At 38.5% G+C, this 12,151-nt stretch overlaps 1 protein-coding gene across 1 annotated transcript in view; it reads right to left on the bottom strand.

The window, feature by feature from the left end:
* RBM27 (RNA binding motif protein 27) overlaps window positions 1-8,838 on the bottom strand; it is a 45,370-nt gene extending 36,532 nt beyond the window's left edge. Inside the window, exons 1-3 of the mRNA XM_063292365.1 lie at window positions 8,618-8,838; window positions 3,536-3,654; window positions 980-1,107 (exon numbers count right to left, since the gene is read on the bottom strand). Coding sequence (XP_063148435.1) covers window positions 980-1,107; window positions 3,536-3,654; window positions 8,618-8,676 — 306 coding nt within the window. The 5' untranslated portion in view covers window positions 8,677-8,838. The remainder of the gene's footprint in view (window positions 1-979; window positions 1,108-3,535; window positions 3,655-8,617) is intronic.
* Window positions 8,839-12,151: the final 3,313 nt, after the last annotated feature.

Here is a 12,151-nt window from a genome sequence, read left to right as displayed (position 1 = left end):
CAATTCTAGCACCCCATATAATAAAGAACAGTTAGTCTTCCTAATTCCAATTAGTATACTATTAAGTTCTTGCTGATTGTCTCCCTTCCATAATTTGTGCAGCAGGCTAACTATCCATGCTCTAACATCAGAAAGGGCATGCATTTCTTTTCAGCATTATCAATATTTATTTCACTCACTTAGCATTACATTACAGGTTATAATGGCATTATCACTAGAAGTAACAAAATCTCTGTTAATCCTAAATTATACATCTTATATCCAGGCATATATGACTAAAAACATGTATCTTCCAATTATAGTGTAACATTCTTACAATTAATCTCTAGGTAATATCACCATCACAATTATAATGACCTTGACCTTAACTTACTATGCTGGAAGTTTAACTGGCTGGAATCAAAACAGATAATAGCATAGATATGTATCAATACCTGTACTTTCCTGCATGGCAACTTTTGATCAATTGTTATCGCGTTTTCTAACAAAAGCAGAAGACCTGCATGAATATGGACAATTGGTTTTCAAAGCAAAAACTGACAGCAAATTAAAAGCTATTCACGAAGGTTTCTTTCCCAAAGCATGGGGAATTCAACAATATTTAGCTTCAGCCAGCTTTATTAAGCATCAAAGATGCAATTGATAATTCTGTCTAAGTGCACATTATACCTCAGAGCAGCATACTAGGGATTATGTACATATAGTAAATCCTGTTTCCTTCAGAAATTAAAGGGAAACTATACATCAGGTATCAAGTAAAACTAGAAGGTAGTACTGTTACACTCACTTACGTGGGAATAAATCCCATTACATTTCACTGGGGCTTACTTCTGAGTGATGTGCTACAACTTGCACTGCACAAGTCTATCTTGCAGACAACCACCTTAGAGTATGTTCAGTGAACACTATAGGGGTTAATTCTGAATGAACTTGCATAGGACTGCTCTGAGTATCAAGGAAACTACACTGAAAAACTTACCATTGCCTCCTCTTTGATTTCTTCTTTTCCTTGATTAGACTTCAGTTCTGGTTTTGCTGGTTCATTAGGAACTAGGTAATTCTTAGTATATAGGCTTTCAAACAGTTTATCAACAAAACCTGATGTTTCTGTCGGAGACAAGCAAGGAAATTAATCATTTTTCTAATGAATCTAACTTTCTAATTTTGTATTAAACACAGTTCTGTCTTTTTTTCTCCAGACCAATTCAATCCCAGTAACTGAAAGATTTTTGAACTTGTTTTTCCAACAACAGAAGCATCACAACCACACTGTTTCAAACATAAATTGTGATGTGATCAGGAGACCTGACATCTGAATTTGAAAAATTAAATACTGCATGCTTGCCCTGCCCTTGATTATGCCTAAAATAGTTCAGATTTCAGGCTCATGTTCTTAAAACTATATTAAGAATCCATTGGGAGTAATTCTGTGTGCTGAAGATGATGGTATAAATTTCATTTTGAAACTGGTATCATTTCTTCAAGGCACTAGGTTCATAGCCTGTTGGGGGGAAAAAATTGAATTCACGGGTGCCATAGTGAAATTTAGATTTTTTTTCCCCGTTTACCCGAACTATGGCATTCTTTAGTACACTGACAAACAAATATTCCCCTGCATTTTGGCAATCTCTGATAAAAATCAAATGTCACCAATTTTAAACAAAAGCATATCTAATCTCATAGAGTTTCATCATAAAATCCCAAATTATGCTACATGATTACCTCTTCTAGAAGAAATAACAAGTCTTAATAACCATATTAGCCATCTTGTATAGCATGGGCAAGCTAAGTTGTTTTCAGTTTGGACCAAGGCTGGGAGGTGGAGATATAGCGGCTTGCTTCCAAGTTCCCTATCCAAGTTAGAGCTGCAGACAGGAAGTACATGCACACTGATATATTCTGCCCTGGTAGGTTCTCCAAACTTAAAACAACTAGGCCTATTGAATGCTGGAGTAAGATGGGCCTTGCCATGATCAGGAAGGGCTATTCTTATTATAGGAAGCAGAGGGAATGTTGCATCTGAACAAAGCCAGTATTATGTGACAAAAAATAACAGCACTTTATTTGATTAATGTTTTAATTTGTCAAAGTCCTATGATATTCAAATGTTTTTGCTACTGCCATCTTCTGAGGGTTTTTTTTTTAAGAAAACTTTTGGTTTAGTCTACAGCCCTGTGTTCCCTGGTGATCTCCCATCCAAGTAACTAAGTCTAATTCTGCTTAGCTTTTTAAGATAAGCAAAGGCTGACTAGGTGCTGCCACCCAGCTGGGGCAAATTTCCATGTAATTTAGCATCAACATTTTGTGGAGTGGATCAGGCATTTATATTAATTATCTATCATCAAGGCGGTGTTGATTCTTAGGGATCACATAGATTTTCTCTATGATCTGTCCTTAATTTGGTCCTTCAGGTCTTCCAAGAGTGGACCCATCACCACTGTAACTGAGTCCATCCACTTTGCTGCTAGTCAACCTCTTCTTGTCTTTCATCTTTCCCAGCATTAGAGCTTTCTCCAGAGAGCTAGGTCTTTGCACAATGTGTGCCAAAGTAAAATAATTTGAGGCTGGTCATTTCTGCCTTGAGTGAGAACTCTGGGTTGATTTTCAATGTTCCATCGGTTTGTTTTCCTGGATGTCCACAGCATTCTCAGGAGTCTTCTCTTACACCAAAGTTTGAAAGTGTTAACATTATTTCTATCCTGTTCTTCAAAGTCCAACTTTCACTTCCATACAGTGTCACAGGGAATACCATCACTTGCACTATTCTGATCTTTGTAGGTATAGACACATCACAACATCTGAATCTCTTTTCAAAGGCTTCATGGCTGCTCAACTAAGTGCTGGTCTGTGGCACATCTCTTGGCTGCTTGTTCCTTTACTTTTGATGGCTGATCCTAAAAGGCAGAATATATCTAGCACTTTGATATCTTCACTGTCAATTCTAAGGCTGGTTGTTGTACCTGTTGTCATTAGTTTGGTCTTCTTTATAATTAATTTTAGTCCCATTTTTTTCATAGTGCTCCTGGACTTTATTACTAAAGATCCTTTGCATTTTCAGCTATCGTAGTAGTGTTGTCAGCATAGGGCAGATTATTGATGTTTCTTCCTCCAATTTTAAAACCACAGTCATCTTCTTCCAATCCTGCTTCCCTTAAAGTATATTCAGCTTATATGTTGAATAAATAAGGAGAGAGTATACAGTCTTGTCTCACTCCTGGAACCAGTCTGTGGCTTCCTGACTTGATTATAGGTTTCCCATGAGGACAATGTGATGTTCTGGGACAGGCATTTATGTCTTTGCCCTTATTAGTATGCTTCTAATCTGCCCAACAGCTGAAGTTCTTTTGGTAAATTATATACTTTAAAATATTTTGAAAAGAAAAGCAACAATGCACTAATAAGCAGTGTTGGAAAGATATTATAAAATATGTAAGTCACTATCATGATGTCTATTATTTATAATTCAGATTTATAATGAAAAAATTCGTATCTGGTATATTCACAATATGTTATTAATAAAGATATACAACTGTACCTTTTTGCAGAAATACATCTAGCTGATCAGCACAGAAAGCCTTCAGTTCTTTCTCTGGCTTGTCTTTTTTGACCAGTGCCACAACATAGTTAGCCAAGGCTGATGGATCAGCATCACATCTGAGGAAAAATAGTTTGGTTAGCATATAACTTTTAGCTTTAGTTTTAACACAAGATGAAATGTCGCAATAGTCTTCTCTGAAGATGCAGCACATTATTCACATAGAATAGAAAGAGATTAAAATTAAGTAACTTGCAACTTAATTCAAGCTAGAATGTAAGATTCAGCTCATTTACCACACTTCTTCACACTATGGAACTCTTTAAGGCTGCCAGATCATAGCAAAAGCCACAACATGAAGACTGAAGGTTATGTCCAAGCAAAATGTATTTAAAAATATTGAATGAGCAAGCCTGTAGTTTTTCTACCTAGCATACAGTTCCATACTAAAGACTACATATGAAGTTTGCTCCACTACTACAGTCTTAGCTTTTCTATACATTATTTTTTCACTGTTATTTCCTCAAGGTTCTTGCTTTAGAAGCCACAATTTTGCTGGGGAAAAACTGTTTTTGCTTTCTGCCTGCCTGACCCTTGGTTAGCCTTGTTAGCACCTGTTTTCGCTCAGATACTCTAGTTTTTTTCAGAGATGCTTTTTCTTCTTTCCTCAGTTGCACATTTCCTCAAGTTTTTGTTCAGGTTGTTATTTCTGTTTCTGCTGCTCCTCTGCACATTCACATCAGCCACTCATCTGGGGAGTTCCTGTCATTTTCTTTCCTCTCCCTTCTATGGCCTTTCTGCATGTCCTGTCAGATCGCTCTGTGCAAAGTTTTCATTCCATCCAATCTAATACCTTTCCCTCCTGGGTGCAGAACTACAAAGAATCCAGTGATGCTTAGCTTACTAAATGATCTTATTTTTAAAATACTAAAATATGATTTATAATTGATATTTGAAAGCTTTAATCATAAATTAGTAGTTATAACTTATCACAGTGTATTATAAATTACAGTGAAACTATAATGCATTGGGAAAAACTAAGTGGTAAGGAGCCGTGGAAAAAACGACAGATCTCTTGAAGATTAATACACTAAGAATAAAATATTTGATACAAAAGCCCTATTTTGCATATTTGGTTGCAAAAGAATGCTGAGCACTACTTCAGTGGAATGTAAGAAGCAAGTCAGGTAAGTGACAGAATACAAAGCTTGCATGCAAAAGATCTCAGGTTCAGCTCCAGGTATCTGCAGATCTTCAGGAAGCAGGGCCATTGCAGACTTGAAAATACTGACATACAGCAATATTTAGGCTTAATGTAAGACAGCTGTACATATGCAAGATAGGATATGGTACACAAATCTTTTTATACAGACTTCTCATATTTAAGAATGCCTGTATAATGTTGATTCTGAAACAAAGATTTAAAATATGTACTTGTGTGTTGATAAATCTTTGTTTACATACACAACAATCAATGTTTTGTTTAAACAGTCTTTCTCTGCTGCTGAAACTAAGTTTACAATGTAAACTCAATTCTTCTCAACATTAACTTAATAGTATGACACTGAGTTAACTATCCAAAATGGTTTGTCTTGAAACAACTGCACACAGCTCTACATATTGGTCATATTCACACATTGTGCTAAGCTGTGATATGGTTAGTTTATGGTTCACATAATGTGAACCCAGGCTATTGTGGGTTATAAACTATGTTTATTATTACATGAGAGAATGAGGCAAGATACTGAAGAAGAACCACTGTAAGCTCCTACAGTGTGTCTAGATTTTTCATGACAAACGTCCCTTTCTTTGTGGATGTTTTTCCCTTGATCTCTATTCTTATGGCTCCTGAGTTCTTTGGATATGTTATGTGAACTCAACCAACTGGGATGTATTCATCCATATAACTTAATGCAAGATTGAGTATAGCCATTTTAAAAAATCAAGGAGCTTCTGTAGTCATAAACAAACAACTATGTAACTGTAGAATAAAAATAAATAATCCATAAATCTGAATGTGAAAATCTTCATTTAGATGTTTATTACCGAATAAAATATAGCAGAGAATACAATTGCATAGTAGTATATATTAAGTGCACATACAATTGTACAGAAAAGTTTGGGCACCCTTGACTAAAGTGTATTTTTCAATGAATCCCTAACTGGAAAGTAAATATGGTAGATGCAGAAGTCTGGACAGAGTACTTTTATTTAGTACTCTGTAATACTTCCTTTGGCAGAAATAGCAACTTCCAAGTATTTCCTATAGCCAGCTAAGATTCTTTCTATTTTTGCTTTTAGAAATTTTTCCCAACTCTTCCCTATTGAACTCTTCTAGACAATAAATATTCTTAGGTTTTCTTGCAAGTTCTGCATGTTTGAGATCTTCCCAGATTTTTAATAATATGCAAGTCTGGGGACTGTGCAGGCTATTTTAGAGCCTTTATCTTCTGTATGTTCCAGATAATTTCTTGCTGAAATAGCCAACCTCTGTTTTGGCTTCAGTTTCTTCACTGACAGTGGGACATCAGCTTCTATATGATATCAAGTTGAATCTATTCCTCCTTCCACCTGCACAATATTTCTTGTGCCACTGACACACAATCCCAAAGCATAAAGAGCCACCTTGTGCTTAATGGTTGCTAAGGTATTCTTTTCTTCAAATGCTTCACCCTTTTTCTGCAAATATATCTTAAGTATGAGGCTGTGACCAAGCTGTTCAATTTTTTGATTCATCAGTCCAAACTACTTTGTTCCAAAATGTTTCAGGCCTGTTCAGGTTTCTTTTGCATACCTTAGATGATGACTTTTGTGATGAGGTTGGAGAAAAAGTTTCTATTTGGCAACTCTCCCTTGCAGATTATTCTTGTATAATGAATGCTGTACTGTGGACAACTTCTCCAGTGCTAGTTACACTTTTCAGCAGGTAGTCTGCAGTAATCTGTGAGCTGTGTTTTGTAGATATGTCCAGTTTTCAGGCAGTTATGGCAGAGATTTTTCTTGATCTTCATGCTAATGTCCCATAGGCAGTGAAGAAAATGAAGCTGAAAAGAAGTTGGATATTTCAGAAGGACAACAGTCTGAAACATACTTCCAAATCAACCATGAAGCTCTTACAGGAGAGAAAAATAAAGGTTTTGGAATGGTCTGTAGAGTCCCCAGACTTGAATATCACCAAAACCTATGGGGAGGATGCATACTAGGAGCCCAAGAACGTCTAAGCTAGAAGATCTCTGCAAGGAATAGTGGGAAAAAATCCAAAAGCAAGAACAGAAAAACTTGTGGCTGGCTACAGATGTTTGGAAGCTGTTATTTCTGCTAAAAGAAATGTTACAAAATGCTGACTAAAAGAGTGTCCAAACTTTTGTACTTGCCACATACATTGTTTTCTTATTTTGAATCTGCAAACAACTGCTTACAAATAGTAAACATGCTCTGAGATTTGCAGCAAGGTGTTGTGCTTAACGTTCTACCACTTACAGGTTGTATCAGCTTCTATTCATTTAAGGATTTATTGAAATGCAGATGACCAAGGGTGTCTAAACTTTTGCATTCAGCTATAAAAGTCAACAAAAATATGGATGGTAAACAGCCTTTCAAATGTGTTTAGAGATTTGGGTGCGCATTTGTAATCCTACAATTTTATATGATATAAAAATTCAAACTGAGACTCCATGAGTTAGTTAGAAATGCTGATGCTTATGTAACAGATTAATTCAATATTATTCTACCTAATTTTATTTTTATCTTAGGAAACCAAACCAGCATTCCAAATTTGAGAATTCATGAGATATCAAAACCACTTAAAATAGGCTGCAAAGTTCAAGATAGCAGAATTAAGTTTTTTGCAGGGCCAAAGAGAATAAATTTTGTAATAATCTAATTACAAAAATTTAGGAACTGGGATTATTTAAGCATTTTCTCTGGAATTTCTACTCACCAGTTTTAAATGTAATGTAGCATACTACCGTGTAATGTAATATGTACACTTCAATCTATTAAGTGTCAGTTTGAAAAAAACTCTAGGTGATTTGTGATATAAGAAATAACTTGTAGTTATAAACACATACACAATTAAAGAATAACGCATCTATTCAATAAAATATTTCCCTCTGTCAAAACAACTGACACAGTAAACAGAAGATACAAATTGTATTCCAAAATACTTATCAAGAACAAGACCACTTCTCATGAATGTCCTGCAAGATGTAATTACTGCTATAAGGTAAGAATTATTTTTTGCCAAGTGTGGAATCAAGTAAAATGAAATAATGTGTCAGAATCCTTTGTTCTATCAAAACTTAAATGGGGCAGGGATCCCTCAAAGTTATGGACAAGGGGCTTGCATAAAGAACTTCAGAAAAACCTCTTGGTTTAGTTCACCAATAATATCTAAGTTGATGATTATTTTATTACTCTAGTGGGTTGCTCTTTCTTCTGTATACTTTAAAAAAAAAGTATACAACTCAAAACGGAATTTAGAGGACTGGTTCGAGCCAAGGATGGGCTATGTTTTCGTTTCTGCTCTGAGTTTCTACACTAATGAGCCAATGCCCTGAACGTTTTTTTACTTCCACGCAGCGCCTTCGAAGAGCAGCCTCCCTGTCAAACCCTCCTCTGCAGTACTCTCAAACCACGACCGGGACTCGTCGAGAACCAAGGAGGCGAGCAAGACCCCCCATTTTGTTCCTGCAGAAGCCCAAGCGCTTGAACACTCCCTCCATCCTCACGTGCCTCCCGCCGGTCTCCAGCTTATTCCGTACCTGTTACTACGACGCCTTCCTTGGAATCAAGGCAGAGCGACCCTCCACGCCACCGGCAGGACTCGCTCCCTCTGCCGCCTCCTCGGGGTCTCTGGCTAGTCCCGTGCCTCCTCCTATTAGCCCCCATCCCTTTGCTCCCGATACACGCATCCCTTGCGGATCCCTTCCCAACACAGCCCACCTTCTTCCCTGGGTCAAGCCCCATAATCCCCGCCTCAAGATCCCAGGACTCCCCTCACCCTCCGCTCCCCCCTGGCGGACCTGAAGGCCACCCCGCCCGCCGTCCCCTGACGCCTCTCCCGCACCAGCCCGCACTCACATTGGCTCCAGTAACTTGGCCAGCCAGGACTTGAGCGCGTCCACGTTCTCTATGATCATGGCGAGGAGGGTCGCGGCGGTGGCGGTGCTGCAGTTACACTTCGGGCAACATCTCCCCGCGCTGGCTCCCCTCCCTTCTTCCCCCTCCCGCCAAGCAGTCACTCGCCAGCAGCAGCAGTAACTCTCGCCCCTCCCCCCTTTTCGCCGAGCTTGGGCCTAAGTCAGACCAGGAACTAGCTAACCGAGAGAGCGCAACGCAACCTGCTGGGTGTCCGAGAAGGGGCGGGCACCCGGTTTCACAGCGGAGCCAATCGCACGACGAAGTCTCGAGGAAAGCCACCCAATCGCGCGACAGGGCCCCCGAGCGAAGGGAACCAATCGGAAGCAGATGAGAGTAGCAAGAGGAGGGGTGTCACTGGTAGGAGGCCACAGCAGGTTAGGTCGAGTCAGCACGCGGAGAAATCTTTGTAAAGAGAGCTCTGAATTTTGGGGAGCGTGAAATCGTGTAGAGTGGAAAAGCGCGTTTCCGAGCCTTTGCAGAATACACTCCTACGTACAATGCACCATTAATCAGACGTAGACTGAGTCAGAAATGTTTGCCTTGTATGCACGACATAGTATTAATTCCGCCAGTGTGAAAGATTTCCTATTTTCAGCAAATGCATATATTGGGGAAGAATTTATCGAGTTGTGGGGGGGGGGGTTTCTCTTAAGTGTATGTGCATAGACGCAAACTAAATTAGGCTTAATAGCACTTGCCTACAATCTCGCCTCTCCCAACAATTTGCTAGTCTAGGATATAACTTCAAGCATCTCATGAGATAAAAACTAAGATGAAAGCTGATATGCTGTAAATTTAAGATAATCAAAATCCCCCAAGAAACAACATGTACTATGTGAGGAAAGCAATATCTAGTAATAATCTGAATAATTACATGTAACTTGAAAATATTTATTAAAGTATATATGAATTACACACACATCATGTATTTACCTACACATGCACAGAAAAGCCAATATGGTGGGGGAGACTAAGGTTCAAATCCACTTTCAGCCATGGATACTCAGTTACTTAGGCAAGTCACTCTCAACCCAATCTACTTTACTGAGTTGTAGAGATAAAATCAAGGGAAATACAGTACCTATAAGTACTTTGAACTCCTGGTTATAATGAAATCAACAACTTGAAATTTTATACTAATACAATGTATTACTTATGCCATTCCTAATATTCATGGATAAAGTTTAAATGATAAATGATCTTAATTTTACCTATAAAGTGTAGGTTTTCATTACTGTTATTTAATGGTGAAATGATTTTAAAGTAATGTGATGTGGAACAATAATTTTTATTTTCATTCATGTCTTTATCTCAAAAGCTAAATTTATAGGAATCAAATAAATTTAGTCAGTTAATACAAAATGGCAGCCACCTTGAAATTAGAGTTGAATAATAATGTGGCAAAAATAATTAGTAATATAATCAGTACATTTTATTTCTGGGTGATCATTTAGTAAGTTATATTGCAAAATATTAATGCATATTTTTAGTAAGAATGCTTATTGTTTCATCTAGCTAAAGAACAAAAGTACAAATATGTAGAATGCAAAACTTTTTATTTCTAACACTGTTCATTAAAGTTTCTGTGTGATTTAAATTTCTGCTACAGATCTGAAGGAATTACAAAGGAATACATCTATCATCTTTTCTGTAAACAGAAGCCTGTAAACAGTCTTGGACCATATATTAAAATTTCCAGTCATCCCTTGCATCTTCATATTATTTATTTATTTATTTATTTATCAAATTTTGTCACAGAAGAGGGACTCTGGGCAGTTTATTAAAATTAGATATTGCTCCTCACAGTGTAGCATATTTATTTTTAATTTGGGGGAGGGTTAATACTGTAGGCCTGGATATGTCTACTCAAAAGTAAGACTTATATTGCTCATTAGAATTTATTGTAAGATAGTGGATTTATGAATGCAGCTAAAGAATGTAATTAAACTAAAGCCAGGCCTATCACCAGGTATCCAAAAGCAGCTATGGAAATAATTTTTTTCACTGCAGGGATTATCACTGCTGGTACCTGCCATGAGGCAAATGAATCTGTGAACTATAGTAGTTTCCCTTCAGCAAAGGATCGTTACCTTGTCGTGGTGCTGGAGCTTGAGCACCTCAGTGATGCCATGAGCTAAACCGTGAAGGGCCACCCAAGACGGGAAGGTCATGACAGAGAGGTCAGACTAAATGCGATCCCTGGGGAAGGTAATGGCAACCCACCTCAGTATTCTTGCCGTGAAAACTAAATGGATCAGTACAACCAGAGATATGTCGGTATACCATCGGAAGATGAGACCCCCAGGTCGGAAGATGGTCAAAATGCTACTGGGGAGGAACAGAGGATGAGCTCAACTAGCCCCAGACGTGATGACGCAGCTAGCTCAAAGCCGAAAGGACGGCTAGCGGCCGACGGTGTTGGTGGTGAACGGCGAATCCGATGTTCTAAGGATCAACACACCATCGGAACCTGGAATGTAAGATCTATGAGCCAGGGCAAATTGGATGTGGTTATTGGTGAGATGTCAAGATTAAAGATAGACATTCTGGGCGTCAGTGAACTGAAATGGACTGGAATGGGCCACTTCACATCAAATGACCACCAGATCTACTACTGCGGACAAGAGGACCACAGAAGAAATGGAGTAGCCTTCATAATTAATAGTAAAGTGGCTAAAGCAGTGCTTGGATACAACCCAAAAAACGACAGAATGATCTCAATTCGAATTCAGGGCAAGCCATCTAACATCACAGTGATCCAAATATACGCCCCAACCACAAATGCTGAAGAAGCTGAAGTAGAGCAGTTCTATGAGGATCTGCAGCACCTACTGGACAACACGCCTAAAAGAGATGTTATTTTCATCACAGGAGACTGGAATGCTAAGGTGGGCAGTCAAATGACACCTCGAATTACAGGTAAGTATGGCCTGGGAGAACAAAACGAAGCAGGACACAGGCTGATAGAATTTTGCCAAGACAATTCACTCTGCATAACAAACACTCTCTTCCAACAACCTAAGAGACGACTTTATACATGGACTTCACCAGATGGACAACACCGAAATCAGATTGATTACATCCTTTGCAGCCAAAGGTGGCGGACATCTGTACAGTCGGTAAAAACAAGGCCTGGAGCTGACTGTAGTTCAGATCACGAACTTCTTCTTGCACAATTTAGGATCAGACTAAAGAGATTAGGGAAGACCCACAGATCAGCTAGATATGAGCTCACTAATATTCCTAAGGAATATGCAGTGGAGGTGAAGAATAGATTTAAGGGACTGGACTTAGTAGATAGGGTCCCGGAAGAACTCTGGACAGAAGTTGGCAGCATTGTTCAGGAGGCGGCAACAAAATACATCCCAAAGAAAGAGAAAACCAAGAAGGCAAAATGGCTGTCTGCTGAGACACTAGAAGTAGCCCAAGAAAGAAGGAAAGCAAAAGGCAACAGTGATAGGGGGAGATATGCCC

This window comes from Candoia aspera, chromosome 2 (assembly GCF_035149785.1).
Source record: "Candoia aspera isolate rCanAsp1 chromosome 2, rCanAsp1.hap2, whole genome shotgun sequence".
Classification (NCBI taxonomy): Eukaryota; Metazoa; Chordata; class Lepidosauria; order Squamata; family Boidae; genus Candoia; species Candoia aspera.
Note: the sequence above shows the minus strand (reverse complement) of the source record. Positions and strands in the feature narration are given on the sequence as shown.